The sequence below is a fragment of the Scyliorhinus torazame genome, chromosome 18 (genome assembly GCF_047496885.1).
Source record: "Scyliorhinus torazame isolate Kashiwa2021f chromosome 18, sScyTor2.1, whole genome shotgun sequence".
NCBI lineage: Eukaryota > Metazoa > Chordata > Chondrichthyes > Carcharhiniformes > Scyliorhinidae > Scyliorhinus > Scyliorhinus torazame.
Genome location: NC_092724.1, coordinates 6,071,455 through 6,094,866, shown reverse-complemented (window position 1 = coordinate 6,094,866; position 23,412 = coordinate 6,071,455). Strand labels below are relative to the sequence as shown.

The 23,412-nt window shown below is 46.3% G+C and overlaps 1 protein-coding gene across 2 annotated transcripts in view; it reads right to left on the bottom strand.

The window, feature by feature from the left end:
* rnf126 (ring finger protein 126) overlaps positions 1-23,412 on the bottom strand; it is a 95,259-nt gene that overhangs the window by 5,737 nt on the left and 66,110 nt on the right. For both annotated transcript variants that reach the window (XM_072482093.1, XM_072482094.1), the window contains exon 8: positions 14,001-14,116. In XM_072482093.1, the coding sequence (XP_072338194.1) occupies positions 14,001-14,116 (116 nt within the window). The remainder of the gene's footprint in view (positions 1-14,000; positions 14,117-23,412) is intronic.

The following is a 23,412-nucleotide window of genomic DNA, read 5'->3' as shown; positions in this document are numbered from 1 at the left end:
TAAACTCTGTTCCCTGGCTAGCAACTCAATTTCTCTCCCTTGCAACTGGCTGAGACTAAACCAGTCTGTTCTTGCTCTCGGGTGCCATATCTGACAAAGAGGTAAGCATCTATCCACATTTTCCATCCATCACAGGAATATATTTATTCTTGCCCCCATTCAGGTTTTGCTGAAACCCTCATGCATGCTTGTTCCCCTCTAAACAGTTTTCATTTTTGCGAATAATTTCTAGGCTGAACATGAAAAGTTACTTGGGCAAGATAATGACGAAAATCTGTACCTTGCAGATCCCCAACAAGGAGGTAAAGACATCAAGAAAAAAATGAAACAAACTAGTGTAAAGAGAGGGGGGGAAATTCTGCAAAGTACAAATGCAGAATGTTGTACAAGTAAAATCAAATAAAGAATCATTTTGTTTAAAAATATGCTTACATAGATTACAAATTCTACAGACCATCAAGGATTAATTCCACAGTTTTACTATTCTATTATCGCAGCAACACTAAATTAAAATTTATACTGACCCTGCGGAATACAAGAGACGTTTCTTTAGGTTTCACTTTTTTATTTATTCACTGTGGGATGTGGACATCACCGACTAGGCCAGCATTTATTTTGCATCTTCAATTGTGCTCAAAAAGGTGGTTGTGAGCTACTTTCTTGAACTGCTAGAGTGCATGTGGTGTAGATGCACCCAGCGTTGAGCTGTTAGGAAAGGAGGTCCAAACATTTGACCCAACAACAGGGGAGGAACAACAAGACAGTTCCAAATGGGGATGGTGAGCAACACGGCGGCGCAGTGGTTAGCACTGCGGCCTCACGGCGCCGAGGTCCCAGGTTCGTTCCCGGCTCTGGGTCACTGTCCGTGTGGAGTTTGCACATTCTCCCCGTGTTTGCGTGGGTTTCGCCCCCACAACCCAAAAGATGTGCAGAGGTAGATTGGTCATGCTAAAATTGCCCCTTATTTGGAAAAAATTAATTAGGTACTCTAAATTTTTATTTTTTTAAAAAACAAATGAGGATGGTGCGTGGCTTTGAGGGGAACTTGCTGGCGACTATGTTCACATGCATTTGCTGCCCTCATCCTTCTAGGTGGTAGAGATGATGTGTTTGGGGTTTGGTGTTATCAAGGGTGCCTTGGCATCTCGTGTCTGGCACCCACTGCTGCCACTGTGCATCAGTGATGGAGGAAATGAATGTTGAAGGTGGTGGATGGGGTGCCAATCAAGTGGGCTGCTTTGTCCTGGATGGCATTGAGCTATAGAGTGTTGTTGGATCTGCACTCATCCAGCAACTGGGGAGTATTTCACCACAGTCCCGACTTGTACTTTGTAGATGGTGGCCAGGTTAGGGGAGTCTTACTCGCTGGGTGACTTACTCGCTGTAGAATTCCCAGCTGACTGCTTCGGTAGTCAATGTGTTCATATGGCTGGTCCAGTTCTGATCAATAGTAACCTCCAAGACGATCAAGGAGGATTCGGTGATGGATAGTGGGGGGCATTCAGTGATCTGAAGCCAATAAATAGGGAGGTACATCATTTTTTCATTTTACCAAGAAAGCTGCACTGGTTTGCTGCAGGATCTGAGCAAAACTATGGAAATCTGTTCATTGGAACAGCTTAATGACCTCAAAAGGTAGCAATCTCAGGATTGCCACCAATGCCACATGTTAGTCAGAGTAGGAATGTCAGGATAGATTATATAAATATGTAGCTTGAGACACGGTGCAAGAGGGAGGGATTCACATTCCTAGGACATTGGAACCCGTTCTGGGGGAGGTGGGATCAGTAGAAGTCGGACGGTCTACACCTGGGCAGGACTGGAACCAATGCCCTAGTTGAAGTGTTTGCTCGTGCTGTTGGGGAGGGTTTAAACTAATGCGGTAGAGAGATGGGAACCGATGCAGGAAGTCAGAGGGAATTAAAGTGGGTACAGAAACAAAAGGCAGTAAGGGGAAAAGTGAAAGGCAGAGAAACCAAAGTCAAAATTCAAAAAGGGCCACAGTACAGAGACTGTGGAGAACTCAATGAATGGGTCCAGTAAGTCCAAGTAAAACACAGGGAGAGTGCACAAAACATGACCGGACAGATGGTCTGAGAAAGCAGGGCAGAGAGCAAGGGAAGTCTAGATTAAACTGCATTTATTTCAATGCAAGAAGCCTGACGGACTAGACAAATGAACTCAGGGTATGGATAGATACATGGGACTGGGATATTATAGCTATTACTGAAACATGGCTAAAGGAGGGGCAGGACTGGCAGCTCAATGTTCCAGGGTACAGATGCTATAGAAAAGATGGAACAGGAGGTGAGACAGGAGGGAGAGTTGCGATTTTGATTAGGGAGAATATCACGGCAGTACTGAGAGAGGATATATCAGAGGATTTGCCTACAAGTCTAGATGGGTAGAAGTGCAAAATAAGGGAGAGATCACTTTGATAGGATTGTCCTACAGACCCCCCAATAGTCAGCAGGAAATTGAGGAGCAAGTATGCAAGGAGATTAGATAGCTGCAAAAGAAAAATAGGGTGGTGTAGCCACCTGAGTTGGCCACTTCCCGACTTAAAATGGAGAACCGCAAAGGCTGAAGGGAAATTCGGCCAACACAGGCAAAGACTAGCAAATACAGAAATCATGTATATTGGAACCTGTAAGAAATCAGACAGCACTAAAACCAGCAGCCATCTGCATAGTAATGCAGCAGCCATCTGCATAGTAATGAGCGATTCCAGGGCACAATGGCAACAGTTAAGGTGAATAAAGCCAAGCCAGACTCCTCGGCGCCAGCAGTAGCCAAGACAAAGGAAGGCCACGGACATTTAGGGACTGCCCAGCGATCAGGGAACCGCTCCAGCATTGGCGAAATCGATCCAAGTGATTGGAAAGTAGTCCAATCACTTGGAACCAGGTACGGGGTCCGCCCCGAAGGGCGGGAAGCCCCTGGGGACTATAAAGTAAAGCCCCCAAGTTCAAATCGTCCTTCTTTGGCAGGGTCACTCAGCAACTTGAACCAACCCTTTACAGTGACCTGGCTCGCTGCCTCCAACCAAGTAAGTCTCAAGTCAACGCTCGCTACGAGATAGGCGCTCCGACTGGAGCTACCAGTCCATACCAGCTTTTGAATCCTGCAGACTCAGGACCTGAACAAAAGGCCATTTGTTCCCCTGACCTGGTGGGCCAGTCCGAAGCTAAGTATAGGTCTTTCAGTGATAGGAATAGCCTAGAAAGTAGAGTTTATGCATGAGTAGTGATTTACTGTGTATAATATATGTGCTTTGATTTGAATCTTACTAATTGGTGTGTTGAGTTATTGATTATTACTTGAACTTGAACCTCGTGGCGGTATCATAAAGATACCTGGCGACTCTACAGCGAAGGTTATACGAACAGCAAATTACGATTTAAGAGCCAACCAAAAGTTAGCAACATATTATCGACATCCTGACGGGACCCGATCTAGAAGTGGCTTAACCACTCCGGGAGAACCCAAAAATCTGAATTAGAAATCCAATTGGGAACAGAAAAAACCACAAGTGTTCAAGCAGTTCTGATCAATCCTCATAATTCGGAAGTGTGTTAATGCATGCGTAACTAACAGGGCTATAAGGTAAACTGATCGATTTTTGTTGCGACAAAACTGTCGGGAGTTTGTATTCCGGAAAATAGCGAAAGCCGTACCCGTAATTACAGCACCGCCTTAATACCCCTGGTTCCAAATTTTAAGAGAAGTGTTTAGCGAGGAAAGATGGCAATGCAGGCAATGCAACGCCTCATGAACCCCGAAGAATTCGTGGTCGCAGCGACCAGCAGTAGAGTAGGACAGTGTCCCGTTTGGGAAGAGGAAATCAGAAAGTATCTCAAAGGGAAAGGATGGCCCCTTTGGAGCGAATTCTGTGAAAATTAGGAAACAGGTCCCAGGAGTATAGGACATACTTGGTGGGAGAACCTGAGCGAAATCCGTAAGAAAAGCTTGGGAAAAGCTCGCAAGCCTATGACAATCGTGTCCTGTTTGGAGGCACAGAGGTGGTCGTTCGGACGCTCCGCAAAGAGATAGAAGGAATACATCGAATGAGCAAGGTTGATGTAAGTGAGGTTGCGAAAGAGAACCTAGAATTAAGAAGGAAGTTAGCAGCAAAGGACGGAGAGGTGGATGATGCCAAGTGGGCACACCAGTCTTGTCTGGCGCACCTAAGCAGCTTTCAGACACAGTACGAAAAGGCCTATCAGGACACGCAACGTGCAGTCCTGGTAAGAGAGGAAACAGGTAGAGGCATTGCAAAGGCAGTGTAGCGACCTGAAAGCAGCATTACGAGCACTCCATACTACCACCACGGAGCACAGACAGAGCTCATTAGATCACGCAAAGTGCCGGAAGCAGAGTGCAGAACTGCAATCTTTACTTTCAGTTCAGAATGGATTCCAGAGCACCTTTGGTTCCCAGTTAGATGCAGAAGACGGCCGGAATTGGGAAGAATTAAATGAGACCACACATAGATATGTTCAGGGAACATGTGCGCAAGGAAAGCCCCAGAAGAGAAAAGCGCCCCAACCCCCCAGAGCAGATAGTTCAGGTACTAATGAATCCAGTAACCACCCACCGCAGTCACCTCGGAAGGAGACACGGAATTCCTGTACACGACCCCCTTAACCGTGACCCAATTACGGGACGCGTGCGAGAAAATCACACCTTTCCTCCCCACCTCAGACCCCCGCCACTTCTTTGCTAGAGTAAAGCAGCAGGCGACCATGTACGGCCTCGACGAGCGTGAGCACGTGAAGCTCAGTTTTGAGCTTAGACCCTTCGGTCATAGCAGCCCTTCCCGACCCACAGAATGTAGGAGGAGGCACCTTTGAGGAAATGCAAGCAGCGATCCTAGACGCGATCGGCTACAACAGAGGTGACCCCGTAGAAGGCCTGAATAAGTGCAGGCAGAAAAAGACGGAACATCCCACAGCATTTGCTGGACGCCTGTAGATTCATTTCACAGCAGTTTTTGGAAATTTAGATCGCGCCGATTTGTCCCAAGACGGTATGCCAAATGGACACGCACCCTTATCTAACATGCCAGAGAGGCAGGACAAAAAGCCTGTATGAATAATGACCCCTCAGAGGAAGCCCACAATGAGAAATGGGTTTTAAAAAGATTGTCACGCACCTGGGAGCAGTCTGTACAAAACAAACCCGCAGTTAGGAAACCCGAGGAACAGCAGGCAGAAGCAGACATCCAAGCGGTGAAAACACACCAGAACCCCACATGGGTGAACGAAGGCAGGAACAGCCCCCCACAAAAGCCGCAGGAGTGTTACAACTGTGGACAGTTAGGACACTTTGCACGAGAATGCAATGCCCCACGAAAGCCACAGAGAGCCCAGCAGGCAGGCATTCTGAATAAGAATAGGACAGAGCCCATACATAGTGTGAGCACCCGTTCAGACCAGACGGACCTGAACGGAACGGACTGACGGTGTTCGGGCTCCCCCAGTTGGGTCTGCGACACCCTTTGGGATAGGTCCGGCCGACCAGTAGTTGCAGCAAAGATACAGGGGCAGCCCCTCGAATTTCTCTGGGACACAGGAGGGTCCCGCACCACAATCAATTCCTCCACCATATTCCAGAAAGACACGTGGCACACTACAGTCACCATCACCCTCAGCGGCTTTACAGGCCACTCACAACAGGGACACATCACAGCCCCTGTACCCATTCAAATCAGCAACATCACCACCAAGCACCCCATAGTCTTAGTCGATCTACCCCACACAGCAGAATACATTTTGGGAATTGACTTTATGAATTCCCACAACCTGTCCTTTGATCCAGTGAACCAATGTGTTTGGAAAATGGCAAAATCCGCAAGAGCCCCCGCAACGCTCACAATAGGTGAATACGCCAACAAGATTAGCGCAGTCGCCGAATTCTGGTTTGACCCAGCCACAATTAGCACAGACAAGCAGGCTAGGGCAGTTCTGCAGAAGCACAAGACAGCATTTGCGACCCACAAACAATACTATGGCCGGATGACTGGTTCTGTTCAAATCATAGGACCTGACCCTAGACCCCAAAAGCAATACGGATTTCCCCAAGAGGCAGAGGGAGAAATCGCAAAAGTGATCGACAGCTTATTAGAGCAGGGCGTACTTAGATCAGTAGCCTCCACTAATAATGCCCCGATTTGGCCATTGAGAAAGCCCAACGGATCATGGCGACTGACCATCGATTACCGGGAACTCAATAAAGTCACCCCCGCAGCAGCCGCCACGGTAGCCACAAGTCCCGAGACCATGCTCAAACAGGGACTCAACTCACAATACTTTACGGTTTTGGAAGTCAGTAATGGATTCTGGTCCATTTCCATTCACTTTTAAAAATCAGCAGTACACGTGGACATGCCTTCCACAAGGATTCCACAACTCCCCCGCCATTTTCCACCGACAGCTGGCAAATGGATTATCAAAATTTTTTCACCCCGAATGTCTGGTCCAGTATGTGGACAACCTATTACTGCAGACAGACACCAAGGCAGAGCACATCGAGCTTCTGGCCGAACTCCTGGAACGCCTTCAGAAAATTGGTTGTAAAGTAAACCCCAAAAAGGCCCAGATTTTGGAAAACAAAGTGATATATTTGGGTATGATTATCACGCACGGTAAACGCGAGATCGAGCACAAAAGGATTGACTCGATTGCCAAATTTCCCCTTCCCCAGAATGTTTCAGCCCTCCGGTTGTTTTTAGGAATGGTTGGCTACTGCCGAAACCACATTGATGGTTTCGCCGGCAAAGCAGCACCCCTCTCGGAAGTCTTAAAGAAAGGAGCCCCTCGGGAATGGCTTCCGCGGCATACGGATGCTGTGGATACTTTGAAAAGAGCCCTCATTGCAGCCCCCGCACTACAAGTTCCAGACCCGCTTTCCCCTTACGCTATAGAGATAGCTAGCACAGACCGCACCCTTTCGGCTGTGCTCCTCCAGGAACGGCACGAACAATTAAGACCCGTGGCTTATGCCTCCTGACTTTTAGATCCTGTGGAGCAGGGATTTTCGGCCTGTGAAAGGCACCTGCTCGCAGTTTTCTGGGCAGTTCAGTATTTTTCTTTCAGAACCGGACTAAACCCCATCACAATCCTCACAGAACACACCCATACCCAACTTTTACTTGACGGACGACTCAAGGACGGTACAGTTAGTCAGATTAGAGCAGCCAGATGGACCCTTCTTTTGCAGGGATGGGACATCACTGTTAAACGGACCAAGATCCACACTTTCTTAGCAGATAATCTTCAGTACCCAGGCACCCCCCATGAATGTGAAATCATCTCACCGCACCACAACACTTTCTTGCGAAAACACCCCCCCAGAAAGATAGGTAGTTCACCCCAGACCCCCCAGCACACATACACGTGCGAACCTTTAAGAATATATGTGGATGGTTCTTCCACAGTCTTAGAAGGGAAGCGCATTACAGGATGCGGCATGTATGTCGAGGACGCACAGGGACGCGTCCTAGAAGAAATATCACTAAAGCTACCAGGCCACTTAGGCGCACAGGCGGCAGAACTAGCAGCCGTTGCGTACATTGTGGATCACCCAGATTCCTTCCCCAGCCCAGCAGACATATACTCGGACAGCCTCTATGTCTGCAATAGCCTTACAGAATTCCTACCCCTGTGGAAAGCAAGAGGATTTGTTTCCGCAGATAGAAAACCCCTCCCTTCAGCCCCATTGCTCCGCCACATCTTAGAAAAAGCACAGAACAGGACATTCGGAATCGTTAAAAGTTCAAAGTCACCACCGTTCCTCCCCCCCTGGAAATGTAAAAGCCGACACACTGGCCAAAGCAGGTTCCAGGCATGGACATTTTTGGACACCCCCCGAAAGCACACCAGTGAATGCAGTTCAGGTCTCGCAGACTAATATCGAGGATTTAGTGCAGGCCCAGAAGCAGGATAGCAATCTCAGGTAGATTTTGAAAGAAAAATTTACGGCACCTTATGATAGATTTAAAAATTCACTGACCACACATGACGGTGTGGTGTTAAAAGACACCCTTTATGTGGTTCCTGAACAGGACAGGAATCAACTTATTTGTTTATTCCATGACAGTCATGGACATCAGGGAATTGATCCCACTCCAGCCCACTTCAAGCAGCTCTGTTGGTGGCCAAGTTTAAAAGAAGACGTAACACACTACGTTGAGAATTGCCTTATCTGTGCCCAGAACAATCCGGACAGATACGCCAAGAAAGCTCAACTTAGTCACACCCGCCCCATTAACGGCCCCTGGACTAACCTCCAGATCGATTTTATAGGACCATTGCCCCCTTGCAGGAATGGTTACAAATACATATTAGTCATCATAGACACTTTTACGAAATGGGTAGAGGCATTCCCATCCAGAACAAACACGGCAAAGACCACCGCAAAGATCTTAACCCACCACATCTTTACGAGGTGGGGACTCCCCCGCAGCATTGAATCCGACCAAGGTTCCCATTTTACGGGACGTGTCATGAATGACGTCCTCACGATATTCGGCATTACCCAAAAATTTCACATCGCATACCACCCCCAGTCAAGTGGTATTGTGGAGCGCATGAATCGGACCCTAAAATCAACCCTCAGAAAAATGGTCCAACAAAACACCACTTGGGATTCAGTCCTCCCTTTTGCGCTGATGTTTTTGAGAAATACTGTCTCAACTTCCACAGGTTACACCCCACACACTCTCATGACCGGATGCCCCATGAAAGGCACAGAATTTTTATTAGGATTGAACTTGACCAGCCCTGAAGTGACGGCCCTCACACACGAGAACGCGGTAAAACAACTAGTTGAGAATGTAAAAACGGTTCAGCTAGCAGCCGCAGTAAGAATAGGCACAAGGAAGAAACAGAGCAAGACCTGTTTCGACAAGACAGTGCATGCAACTGAGTTTGAGGTAGGACAGCAGGTCATGCTCTCAATTTACAACCCCAGCACATTCCTGTCACCGAAGTATTCGGGTCCGTACTCCATTGCGGACAAAGTAAGCCCCTCCGTCTATAAATTTAAGTACCCCAACGGAAAGACAGCGTGGTTCCATATTAACCAGCTTAAGGCATATGGCCCACAGTCCAACCACGCGCACCACGTCATGCTGGACGCAGCAGACCACAGCCCGCCCACACCAAACGTATCCCTACCCTCCCCCAACACGCCCACCACATCCACGGACTCGCCCTCGACTCAACCCCCGACCTCTAGACTCCGCCCCGGAACCCCCACAGACAGCAGCAGCAGCGACAGCGACTGTGACTCAGACAATAGCCACAGCACGTCTCCCTACTATCCCCATGCAACAGGACCCACACCCAGCGAATCTGACCACGATTCGAGTGATCCCTTCCTCATCACTTTCCTCAACAAACCCCACCAAAGACCACCGCCCTACGATTACGACCCCGACTCCGTTCCCACAGAATTAGATACAACTTTCTGGCACCGTGACAACTCATACAGGCTCGTCCGGAACGGCGAGATGGACCCCAAATCGCACCATGCAGCCCTATCAGCCCTTATACATTCGAGAGTATGGCAACTGGGAGAAGATGACGACTTTGAGTCTGACTGCCAAAGCGAGAACCGCTTTGCGACCCAGTTCGCAACTGATAACTGAGGTGTCCAGATGACGTTTTAAAAAGGAACCGCTTGGGAGAAAACGGTGTCCTTTCTGATGGAACCTGCAGCATGTTGTTTAATGTTGTTTGTTACTGTTAGTATTAAATGTTGTTTGTAAGATCGGAAAAAGAAATTTCCACGGCCCCACGCCTTATTTGTCTGCAGAAACCTTTGAGAACTTGCCAGCACACTCATCGGCCGAAACCGCTGAGAGTTTGCCAAACCCCCGTTCGTAACTGCTCTTCTAGTTCGAAGGAAGAACCTTTACGGCAACCCCCCACAATGACTACATTTTTTACCCGTTCTTGTCGGTTGCTCAGGCAGTGGAGAAACAGCATTGGTCATCGCCCTGCCTGAGGACACCCCTCTGGTCAGCTATGCTCGGGTAGAGAACACACAGCATTGGTCGCCGTCCTACCCGGGGATTCCATCCAATTCCTACCCGTCGCGGCCCATACGCACCTCATTTCGGCACTTTTGGTTCAAAAGGTTTTGTTTTGTTTTCAGGCGACCCTTCGGTTGCCATCCCTATGCTATTTACATCCTCAAACATTTGGATGGTAAATCACACAGCCTGCGAGACGCAGTTATATGATCCTTCACGCTTCGCGTTAGGATCACAAGGAGGGCATGTAGCCACCTGAGTTGGCCACTTCCCGACTTAAAATGGAGAACCGCAAAGGCTGAAGGGAAATTCGGCCAACACAGGCAAAGACTAGCAAATACAGAAATCATGTATATTGGAACCTGTAAGAAACCAGACAGCACTAAAACCAGCAGCCATCTGCATAGTAATGCAGCAGCCATCTCCATAGTAATGAGCGATTCCAGGGCACAATGGCAACAGTTAAGGTGAATAAAGCCAAGCCAGACTCCTCGGCGCCAGCAGGAGCCAAGACAAAGGAAGGCCAATGGACATTTAGGGACCGCCCAGCGATCAGGGAACCGCTCCAGCATTGGAGAAATCGATACAAGTGATCGGAAAGTAGTCCAATCACTTGGAACCAGGTACGGGGTCTGCCCTGAAGGGCAGGAAGCCCCTTGGGACTATAAAGTAAAGCCCCCAAGTTCAAATCGTCCTTCTTTGGCAGGGTCACTCAGCTACTTGAATCAACCCGTGAGAGTGACCTGTCTCAGCTGCTGCCAACCAAGTAAGTCTCAAGTCAACGCTCGCTACGAGATAGGCGCTCCTAGCTACCAGTCTCTACCAGCTTTTGAATCCTGCAGGCTCAGGATCTGAACGAAAGGCCATTTGTTCCCCTGACCTGATGCGCCAGTCCGAAGCTAAGTATAGGCCTTTTAGTGATAGGAATAGCCTAGAAAGTAGAGTTTATGCATGAGTAGTGATTTACTGTGTATAATAAATGTGCTTTGATTTGAATCTTACTAATTGGTGTGTTGAGTTATTGATCAGTACTTGAACTTGAACCTCGTGGCGGTATCATAAAGATACCTGGCGACTCTACAGCGAAGGTTATACAAACAGAGCAAATTACGATTTAAGAGCCAACCAAAAGTTAGTAACAGTGGTAATAGTAGGGGACTTTCCCTACATTGACTGGGACAGCTATAGCACTAGGGGTTTGGAATGAGAAATTTGTTGTGTATTCAGGAGGAATTTCTCATTCAGTATGTGGATGGCCTGAGTAGAGGGGGTAAAACCTGACCTCCTCTTGGGAAATAAGAAAGGGCAGGTGACAGAAGTGTTAGTGAGGGATCACTTTGGGACCAGTGACCATAATTCCATTAGTTTTAAGATAGCTATGGCGAATAATAGGTCAGGCCCAAAAATTAAAATTCTAAATTGGGACAAGGCCAATTTTGATGGTATTAGACAGGAACTTTCAAAAGTTGATTGGGGGAGTCTGTTGGCAGGGTAACACATTCCTTTTAGAGTGAAGGGTAAGTCTGGTAGAAGTAAGAAGCCTTGGGTTTCCTCGGGATATTGAGGCCCTGGTCAAAAAGGAGTCATATAACATGCATAGGCAGCTGTGATCAAGTGGATCCCTTGAAGAGCAAAGAGATTGTCGGAGTTAAGAGAGAAATCAGCAGGGCAAAGAGAGGACATGAGATTGTTTTGGCAGATAAGGCAAAGGAGAATCTAAAGAGCTTCTACAAATACAAAGGGCAAAAGAGTAACGAGGGAGAGAGTAGGGCACCATACGAATCTACAAGGTCATCTATGTGCGGATCCACAAGAGAGGAGCGAGATCCTAAATGAATATTTCTCATCGGTATTTACTATTGAGAAAGGCATGGATGTTAGGAAACTTGGGGAAATAAATAGTGATGTCTTGAGTACTGTACATATTACAGAGAAGCTGGTTTAGCACAGTGGGCTAAAGAGCTGGCTTGTAATGCAGAACAAGGACAGCAGCGTGGGTTCAATTCCCATACCGGTCTCCCCGAACAGGCGCCGGAATGTGGCGACTAGGAGCTTTTCACAGTAACTTAATTGAAGCCTACTTGTGACAATAAGCGATTATTATTATGGAAGTCTTAAAGCGCATCAAAGAACAAAGAAAAGTACAGCACAGGAATAGGCCCTTCAGCCCTCCAAGCCTGCGTCGACCATGCTGCCCATCTAAACAAAAATCTTCTACACTTCTGGGGTCCGTATCCCTCTATTCCCATCCTATTCACGTATTTGTCAAGATGCCCCTTAAACGTCATTATCGTCCCTAATTCCACCACCTCCTCCGGCAGCTAGTTCCAGGCACCCACTACCCTCTGTGTAAAAAAACTTGCCTCACACATCTCCTCTAAACCTTGCCCCTCGCACCTTAAACCTATGACCCCTAGTAATTGACCCCTCTACCCTGGGAAAAAGTCTCTGACTATCCACTCTGTCTATGCCCCATATAATTTTGTAGACCTCTATCAGGTCATCAAGGTAGATAAATCCCCGGGACCTGATGAAATGTATTCCAGGACATTGTGGGAGGCTCGGGAGGAAATTGCAGGTCCCTAGCAGAGATATTTGAATCGTCGACAGCCACAGGTGAGGTGCCTGAAGATTGGAGGGTAGCAAATGTTGTGCCTTTATTTAAGAAGGGCCTCAGGGAAAGTCCTGGGAACTAGAGACCGGTGAGTCTAACGTCTGTGATGGACAAGTTTGTGAGAAGGTATTCTGAGAGACAGGTCCTACAGGCATTTAGCGAGGCAAGGACTGATTAGGGACAGTCCGCATGACTTTGAGAGTGGAAAATCATGTCTCACGAATTTGATTGCATTTTTTGAAGGGGTAACCAAGAAGGTAGATGAGGGCAGTCCAGTCGACGTTGTCCACATGGACTTTAGCATGGCCTTTGACAAGTTACCGCATGGTAGGTTGTTGCATAAAGCTAAATCTCACAGGAACCAGGGTGAGGTAGCCAATTGGATACAAAATTGGCTTGACGACAGAAGACAAAAGGTGGTTGTAGAGGGTTGTTTTTCAAACTGGACGCCTGTGACCTGCGGTGTGCCTCAGGGATCAGTGCTGGGTCCACCGTTATTTGTTAATGGCAGATGGAGTTTAATTTAGATAAATGTGAGGTGATGCATTTTGGTAGATCAAATCAGGGCAGGACCTACTCAGTTAATGGTAGGGTGTTGGAAAGAGTTATAGAACAAAAAGATCTATAGGTACAGGTTCATAACTCCTTGAAGGTGAAATCGCAGGTGGACAGGGTGGTGAAGAAGGCATTTGGCATGCTTGGTTTCATTGGTCAGAACATTAAATATAGGAGTTGGGACGTCTTGCTGAAGTTGTACAAGATATTAGTAAGGACACATTTGGAATACTGTGTACAGTTCTGGTCACCCTATTATAGAAAGGATATTATTAAACAAGAAAGAGTGCAGAAAAGATTTACTAAGATGCTACTGGGACTTGATTGTTTGAGTTATAAGGAGAGGCTGGATAGACTGGGACTTTTTCCCCCCACGAGTATAGGAGGCTTAGGGGTGATCTTATAGAGGTCTATAAAATAATGAAGGGCATAGGTAAGGTCGATAGATAGTCAACATCTTTTCCCAAAGGTGGGGAAGTCTAAAACTAGAGGGCATAGGCTTATGGTGAGAGAGGAGAGATACAAAAGGGTCCGATGGGGCAATTTGTTCACACAGAGGGTGGTGAGTGTCTGGAACGAGCTGCCAGAGGCAGTAGTAGAAGCTGGTACAACTTTGTCTTTTAAAAAGCATTTACAGTTATATGTGAAAGTTGGGTACAGAGGGATATGGGCCAAATGCGGGCAGTTGGGACAAGCTCCGTAGTAAAAGCTGGGCGGCATGGACAAGTTGGGCCGAAGGTCCTGTTTTCATGCTGTAAACTTCTTGAGGTTGAATGGAGTATTGCTACTTACCATTTCTAGCCAAGGTATTATACAGTCATTGTGGAATAAATGGTTGCACGGAAGCTGCCTAACAGTTTCTCCAACGCTGTAATCTTCTTTACACACTGGGCATTCTACACCACAACCTGCCAAGAAAGAACAATTTAGACATTCAATTTCTTTAATCTGTCCCATGAAAGACTGCACTGGAAGCAAACACAATCCAGCTGGATCAACTGGATGTATTTTTATAAATTCTATGTTACAGACCTTCAGCTTTACCTCAAAGGCAATGCACATTTAGCTTAAAATAGAACTGTGAGCCCATATCACAACGATAAATTTCTCAAATTAATTTTAGATTGGTAAACAGGCATTGGTGGTGGGAGAGCAGTTGGGTGTGGGATTTATCTGTCGGCTGCAAACTAATCGAATTACGTCGAGGGTATTTGAGGGCTAATTACAAACAGTACATTTTAATAAGAGGAGTGCTCGGTAACTCAAGACTACCACCTGACGCAGGCCCACACCCAACAACATAGGCACTCATGGCAATAATGCTAATGATAAAGGCGTTCTACATCAATGTTCTAATCAGAACTAAATCTACCATAACCGTTGCAGACCAGTTCAAAACAGACAGCCCTAGGGTTTTGGCCCATGACATTCAGATACCGTAACACTCAGGTAACAACCACGGCTGTAATTGATTACAATTTAGATGAATGGCCATCATGTCTTGCAGTGATAAAGGAGGCAAAAAAAAAATTGCCTAAGCACGATTGCGAAGTGTTCTGCAATAACATCCAGGGTATTACCAAACCAGTCATCCGATGTCTAGCTTGCCCAATGTAATGTCATTGAGTCTCTGGACTCATCTATGAGGAGATCTGCGGAGTGCTGTAAGTTTTCAGGGATGGAATCACAAATGGTGTGCTCTCCAATTCCAGGGACATACTACGAACTCGGTGATTGCAGAATTCCACAACACCTGTCAAATATTAAACGTATTATGTAATGTTATGTGTGAGTATCTCAATTCTATGCATAATTCTTCAAACAGTTAGAAAGACAAAAAGTTTGAGTGTGAACTAAATACTGCACTTTGCATCCAATTCCAAATATCATTTCATCTCCTTGATATTGCTTTTAAATCACCAGAGTGATTTACACATTTCATAAATCTGTCTTGAACAGAGATTGCATTTTGTCACTTTTATCACCTTTCGCCTACCATTCATTTTGATCCGCTCATATTATTAGTGCCGAAACACAGATATGAAATGTTATCCATCGCAGAGTTGGCTCAAGGGGCCTTTTTGCCCGCTTCTCTCCTATTTCTTATGTAAACTTCCAACACATGAGGACTCAATGCGATATAAGAGTCTGGCGAATAAAGGGTTGAAATGAAAGCTGCCAGAGTCCCCAAGGACCATTCATAGGCTGACCTCCCCCTTTGAAAGAGCTGACTGGTGGTGATTCAGCCCGAGAGTCACCGCACCTCAGGCAAGGGGCAAGGTTGAGAAGGTGGGGCCTTCATGGATAATCTCAGCCAGCACGGGAATTGGACCCATTCTGGTGGCTTCGCTCCACATCACGAACCAGTCATCCAGTCAACTCAGCTGACACCCTAAATAAAGGGTAAATATTGGACCGAGTACAGTACAGCCCACTGTAGAAACGTAGATTTCTGGCTAACTATAACCAAGGCATGATGGGATACTTGGCCATAAGTGTGGTGTACTGAAAATACTGCTGAGAGTATAAGAATAGGTTGGGTCCTCTTTCCTGTGTATTGTAGTATCACTTCTTTATCTATAACCGTGTTTCCACACATTGTCACACACACACAGGCATAAAGTCATACATTATCAATACAGCCCGAGTGCATCCTGGCATTGTGAGGAGTCACGATTCAAAGTTAAATAAGGTCTTTTCGAATTTTAAGCTGAGTAAGGGTTTTTTTTAGACGCCAAGATTCAAAGTCATGTGACATTTGTTTACTCCATTGTATAAATATGCAGGAGAGCTGTTGTACTTTGGATTCTCACCCTAACCCTTGCTTATGCGCAATGTCCTCTTGTGGCAAGTAAATTAAATTATCTGTTGATGTTAACATTGTTGTCTGAGTCTTGCTCGGAGTCGAGTTTTCGACACCACCCAGCTATGTAAGGGATGACATGAACCGCAACTAGGAGGTCAGTGCCGTGTTGGACAGAGTACCTTTAATGTACCTATATATGTAGTTTCTAGTAGTTAATAACCTCTTTCTGTTACAGTATCTGAAACCTCAAGACCTACAAACTACCTCACAATGTGATGGCAGCAGCCAAAACACCTCAAAACCTCAGACTGCAAAAGAAAATTAAAATCCTGGAAAACTGAATGTAAAAGGACAAAGACGCAGTCTGAGCTGAATAAAAGCTCAAGAGGTAAAGGCACAGAAATAAATTACTGGAGAAAAGTTGAAAAGAAAGACCTGGAAGCAGAAAGTAAATTTATCACTGAAGGAGAAGATTCCATTGAATCGTATGGAAGTCCAGCTTCAATACCTAAAGTGTACAGAGTCAGCAGACCTAGCAGTGGTGGGCTTGAAACTTAGAATTCCTGGCAACACTAGTCCTGAAAAAAAAAGTTAAATACGGCAGCAGTCAGAAAAAGCCGTTCAAATCACAGTCCGAGAAATTAATTTCCGACTCCGTGCCTGAACATGTATGTGAAGGCCGAGTTTGTTCTGACGAAAGAAAAAAAATTAATTAAAAATGAATCGTGACTTGAGTAGGCAGCTTTAAAATCCTGGCAAAAGCAGGATTTGTTTCTTCCAAGACCAGGGGACACTGAGCCAAAACAGGGAAGACGCTAACCAGTCAATCCATCACTGCAGCAGCCTGCTAAAACCCCGGTAAGATCTTAGAACAGAAGCATACGGTGGCACCATCTTAGATTTTTGGAACCCTTTGAAAGCTGAATGTGCAAGTTACAAATTTTAACCGCGCATGAGAAATCCACTCTTCCAGATCAATTTAGATTCATTCAAGTTCCAGATCAGTCACAAAATTGAGAGCCCAGAAGAATGATACCCAAGAAAAGGCAGAACCAACAAGTTAACACACTGCTTTAGTCACTAGGCCCGATAGCCACCGATATAATAGTTAGACAAGGAACCAAAGAATCCGGAGAATTTGAAGTTTTCAAATAACTTAACCTCAGAAGTATCAAAACCATTGATGGGGCTAAATTTAACAAGCTTGTCCAGCAGTCAGGAGAACCTGTCGACTCCTCCATTAATCAACTGTACTGAATAGCTGAAGGCTGTGAATACAGTGACCTGAAATCTGAGCTCATCAGGGTTAGAGAGGTTGTAGGAGTGGCAGACAACGCGCTTCAAACAAGCGTCATGCAACGAAAGATCTGCCCATAGAGAAAGCCATCCAGATTGTCATGCAATCTGAAGTCAGTTTGCAGCACCAATCCAGATTAAGAGGAGGAAGCAAAGCATGGTGCAAAGTAAACCCCACTGTTCAGTTCGTGAAACAGCGCAGAAACAGGGACACTCCAAAGCAAGGGAAGCAATATCCTAACCGACCAGTAGAGCAACCACGCCAATGTTGTAGAGAAAAGTGTCCCCAGACATGACGCAATGTCCAGCAAATTCATCCCAATGCTTTCAACGTAATCACCAAGACGCTGTGCAAAGCGAAAACACTCGGAACATCACAAGAGGGCTTACAAGGTCGAGACAGCACACCAAGATACACAACCTTGCTTCCTGGGTGAGGTCAAAGAGCCTGAAGTTTCATTCTGGAATTCAGATATCTCTGTTAATGGCCATCTCACACCGGAGCCAGTGTTATGATTCTATTGGGTGAAGAACCTAACTATGAACAAAAGTTACAAAAGTTTATGCGACCCAGAGGAATTCAACTTCCAGTCAAAAGTATGGCCGTAACAAGTCACCTTCCCTCTTGAGCAGAGAAGCCATAGTCATCCTGAATCTCCTCAAACTGGCAGAAAGTGGCAAGACAACCACTGTTGCAAATTACACAGAACTGCAAGTTCCTGAGAGTGCCAACAAGATTTTCTGGCTGGGACCTCAGCTCCGAATTGTCTCCTCTCTTTGCAGAGAAGATTTGTTGACTTTCGTCACCGGTGCCAGAAGCTCCTCATTGGTCAGACCAGCCAAACACTCAGATGGTTACCATGGTACCTCGAATAGATGGCAATCGAGAGGGGAACCAGCAACGAAAAGTGCCTCAATCTCTGGTTCCAATGCCAGCTGGAGATAAAGCCAGAAGCATCAGAGCAGATATTGTAATCCCCAGCCAGCATAATAGTGCCACAAATTATGCTGGAATTGAGTAACAGGCATCCATTGACAACAGTACAGCACACTGCCAATGCAAAGGTGAGCTTACTGCCAAGTCACACTCACAACAGGAAGAGTCATCTTCCATCCCAGCGGGCGTCATGGCGAGCCTCATAAGGAAGAAGATGGAGACCAGCCCAGTGTTCAACCGTCCATGCAATGACCTGGATAAGCCAGCCACCATCTATCACTACAATTGGGCAATCAACAAAGAGCAATTCAATGACAAAGAACAGAAAAAGGAGTAAAGGCACCCAGATGCCAGAACAACATCCAATTCAAAGTTTACCTGCAATTCTCTATTCCTCAGACGATAGTGAGACCAAGTCATGGAATGGTTATAAAGCTTCCAGACCAGCTGAATCTATGAACTCAGTGACTTGGGGTGGATTGGGGGCGGAAGTGGAGAGAAGAGTATAGATGGCGTAGCAGTAATAATGATGCAAAAACATGGGATAAACTGGAATAACTTGTAAAGATGTTGGATGAAGACTTGGGGAAGGTGTAGTGTATGGAAGGGTCTGGCACATAAAGGGCTAATGTGGGGCTGAGTACAGTACCACCCACAGCTGAGCAAGAGATCCCATGACCTGCATCTACAGAGTCAGTGCCATGTTGGACAGAGGTGTATGTAGAAGTAAGCATTGAGAGAGCTCCTAGCTTAGACCTTTACTGCAACTGTGTATATAGCTTCTGGTAATTAATAAATACTTACTGTTGAAATACCCAAGACTATAAATATCATAGTAAGATCTACCAGACTAAACGCCTTACAACACTTACTATTTCTATTTTAAACTATTGTATGCAAATAACAAAAACATCATCCAGTTTTCTTCACACTGAATTACTCTCTGGGAAACAGTTTACGTAGTTACCACCCACCTGTGGAGCAAGACCATCAATCCAGCCAGAATGATGAAATAAAGTAAACATCCCAAATAAAAAAGGGTTTGGGCAGTCTTGGTACAGTTCTTTTTGAGCCCGAGGCCACAGCATAAAACTGTCCCCGACTCAGAACTAACTGGCACACAATTGCTGTAGACCTGGAGTCACATGTACATAGAACAAACAGTGCAGAAGGAGGCCATTCAGCCCATCGAGTCTGCACCGACCCACTTAAACCCTCACTTCCACCCTATCCCTATAACCCAATAACCCTTTCCCAATGACATCGGCCAGGTAAGGACGACAGATTTCCTTCCCTAAATGACATTGGTGAACCAGATGGTTTTTTACGACACTTGGTAATGGTTTCATGTTCATCATTAGACTTATAATTTAATATTCATATTTTTTAAATTCAAATTTCACCATCTGCTGTGGTGTAATTTGAACTGTTGAATGTTTCAACTGCACCTGCCTCCGCCACACATCAGGCAGTGCATTCAAAACCCTAGCTGCGTAAAAATGTTTCTCCTCATCTCACTTTTGCTTCTTATATCTTGATCCTTTCTCGAGTGGGAGCAGATTCTCTCTATTTACTCGGTCCAGGCCCCATGATTTTGAATATATCGATCAAATCTCCTCTAAATCTTCTCTTCTCATGCCCGTGAATCGGGTAGCACAAGTGGCTAGCACTGTGGCTTAACAGCGCCAGGGTCCCAGGTTCGATTCCCCGCTGGTGCGGAGTCTGCACGTTCTCCCCGTCACGTTAGGTGGATTAGAACAAAGAACAACGAAAATTACAGCACAGGAACAGGCCCTTCGGCCCTCCCAGCCTGCGCCGATCCAGATCTTGTATCTAAACCTGTCACCTATTTTCCAAGGTTCTACTTCCCTCTGTTCCCCGCCCGTTCATATATCTGTCTAGATGCATCTTAAATAAATTTTTATCTAAAGTTTAGTTTTTCTTTTATTTAGTTAATTAACTTAAAAGTTGCTGTTTGGTTTAGAAGTGAATTTTCAATCAGCTTTAAACAGGCTTCTACTTCTAGGCACTTGCAGCTGGAGCTTGTTAATTAGTTAATTGGATTAGGCCAGTTTTTCAGAGGCTAGATTCACAGTATAAAAGTGATCCCCTACAGTGCAGACTTTGTTTGCACTGAGTGCTGAGTTTGGTGCTTTTTGAGTGCGATAGTGAGAGTTTGGTGACCGAGGGAGTGCTGAGTTTGGTGCTTTTTGAGTGCGATAGTGAGAGTTTGGTGACCGAGGGAGTGCTGAATTTGGTGCATTTGAGTGCTCTCGTAAGAGTTTGGTGACCGAGGGAGTGCTGAATTTGGTGCTTTTTGAGTGCGATAGTGAGAGTTTGGTGACCGAGGGAGTTAGGTGAGGTGGGAGTAAGGTGCTCCTTTCATTTTGTTTCCGACATTTCCGCAAAGAGTGCGAAGAGAGCCAGGAGTTTACAGGAAGTGTAGTTGACTGGGAGCAGAGTCGGAGGGCGGAGATCTAGTTAGTCCACACAGCAGCTATATTCTGTAAGGTAAGAGGGGATGGAGGCTAGGCCAGTTACATGCTCCTCCTGTAGGATGTGGGTGGTGAGGGATACCACCGGTGTCCCCACTGACTATACCTGCGGGAAGTGCACCCAACTTCAGCTCCTCAAAGACCGTGTTAGGGAACTGGAGCTGAAGCTGGATGAACTTCGGATCATCCGGGAGGCAGAGGGGGTGATTGAGAAGAGTTACAGGGAGGTAGCCACACCCAAGGTACAGGACACGAATAGCTGGGTTACAGTCAGGGGGAAAAAAACAAACAGGCAGACAGTGCAGGGATCCCTCGTGGCCGTTCCCCTTCAAAACAAGTATACCGTTTTGGATGCTGTTGGGGGGGATGACCTACCGGGGGAAGGCCCTAGCGGTCAGGTCTCTGGCACGGAGTCTGGCTCTGGGGCTCAGAAGGGAAGGGGGGAGAATAGAAAAGCAATAGTTGTAGGAGATTCAATGGTTAGGGGAATAGATAGGAGATTCTGTGGTCGCGAGCGAGACTCCCGGAAGGTATGTTGCCTCCCGGGTGCCAGGGCCAGGGATGTCTCGGATCGTGTCTTCAGGATCCTTAAGGGGGAGGGGGAGCAGCCAGAAGTCGTGGTGCACATTGGTACCAACGACATAGGTAGGAAAAGGGGTGTGGAGGTAATAAACAAGTTTAGGGAGTTAGGCTGGAAGTTGAAAGCCAGGACAGACAGAGTTGTCATCTCTGGTTTGTTGCCGGTGCCACGTGATAGCGAGGCTAGGAATAGGGAGAGAGTGTAGTTGAACACGTGGCTGCAGGAATGGTGTAGGAGGGAGGGCTTCAGGTATTTGGATAATTGGAGCACATTCTGGGGAAGGTGGGACCTGTACAAGCAGGACGGGTTGCATCTGAACCAGAGGGGCACCAATATCCTGGGAGGGAGGTTTGCTAGTACTCTTCGGGAGGGTTTAAACTAATTTGGCAGGGGAATGGGAACCGGATTTGTAGTCCAGCAACTAAGGTAGCCGATATTCAGGACGCCAAAGCGTGTAATGAGGCAGTGGGGAAGGGAACACTGACAAAGGAGAGTATTTGCAGGCACGGAGATGGGTTGAAGTGTGTATACTTCAACGCAAGAAGCATCAGGAATAAGGTGGGTGAACTTAAGGCATGGATCGGTACTTGGGACTACGATGTGGTGGCCATCACGGAAACTTGGATAGAAGAGGGGCAGAAATGGTTGTTGGAGGTCCCTGGTTATAGATGTTTCAATAAGATTAGGGAGGGTGGTAAAAGAGGTGGGGGGGGTGGCATTATTAATTAGAGATAGTATAACAGCTGCAGAAAGGCAGTTCGAGGAGTATCACCCTATTGGGGTAGTATGGGTTGAAGTCAGAAATAGGAAAGGAGCAGTCACCTTGTTAGGAGTTTTCTATAGGCCCCCCAATAGTAGCAGAGATGTGGAGGAACAGATTGGGAAACAGATTTTGGAAAGGTGCAGAAGTCACAGGGTAGTCGTCATGGGTGACTTAACTTCCCAAATATTGAGTGGAAACTCTTTAGATCAAATAGTTTGGATGGGGTGGTGTTTGTGCAGTGTGTCCAGGAAGCTTTTCTAACACAGTATGTAGATTGTCCGACCAGAGGAGGGGCAATATTGGATTTAGTACTTGGTAATGAACCAGGACAAGTGATAGATTTGTTAGTGGGGGAGCATTTTGGAGATAGTGACCACAATTCTGAGACTTTCACTTTAGTAATGGAGAGGGATAGGTACGTGCAACAGGGCAAGGTTTACAATTGGGGGAAGGGTAAATACGATGTTGTCAGACAAGAATTGAAGTGCATAAGTTGGGAACATAGGCTGGCAGGGAAAGACACAAGTGAAATGTGGAACTTGTTCAAGGAACAGGTGCTACGTGTCCTTATATGTATGTCCCTGTCAGGCAGGGAAGAGATGGTCGAGTGAGGGAACCATGGTTGACAAGAGAGGTTGAATGTCTTGTTAAGAGGAAAAAGGTGACTTATGTAAGGCTGAGGAAACAAGGTTCAGACCAGGGCATTGGAGGGATACAAGATAGCCAGGAGGGAACTGAAGAAAGGGATTAGGAGAGCTAAGAGAGGGCATGAACAATCTTTGGCAGGTAGGATCAAGGAAAAACCCAAGGCCTTTTACACATATGTGAGAAATATGAGAATGACTAGAGCGAGGGTAGGTCCAATCAAGGACAGTAGCGGGAGATTGTGTATGGAGTCTGAAGAGATAGGAGAGGTCTTGAATGAGTACTTTTCTTCTGTATTTACAAATGAGAGGGGCGATATTGTTGGAGAGGACAGTGTGAAACAGATTGGTAAGCTCGAGGAAATACTTGTTAGGAAGGAAGATGTGTTGGGCATTTTGAAAAACTTGAGGATAGACAAGTCCCCCGGGCCTGACGGGATATATCCAAGGATTCTATGGGAAGCAAGAGATGAAATTGCAGAGCCGTTGGCAATTATCTTTTCATCCTCACTGTCAATAGGGGTGGTACCAGGGGATTGGAGAGTGGCGAATGTCGTGCCCCTGTTCAAAAAAGGAACTAGGGATAACCCTGGGAATTACAGGCCAGTTAGTCTTACTTCGGTGGTAGGCAAAGTAATGGAAAGGGTACTGAAGGATAGGATTTCTGAGCATCTGGAAAGACA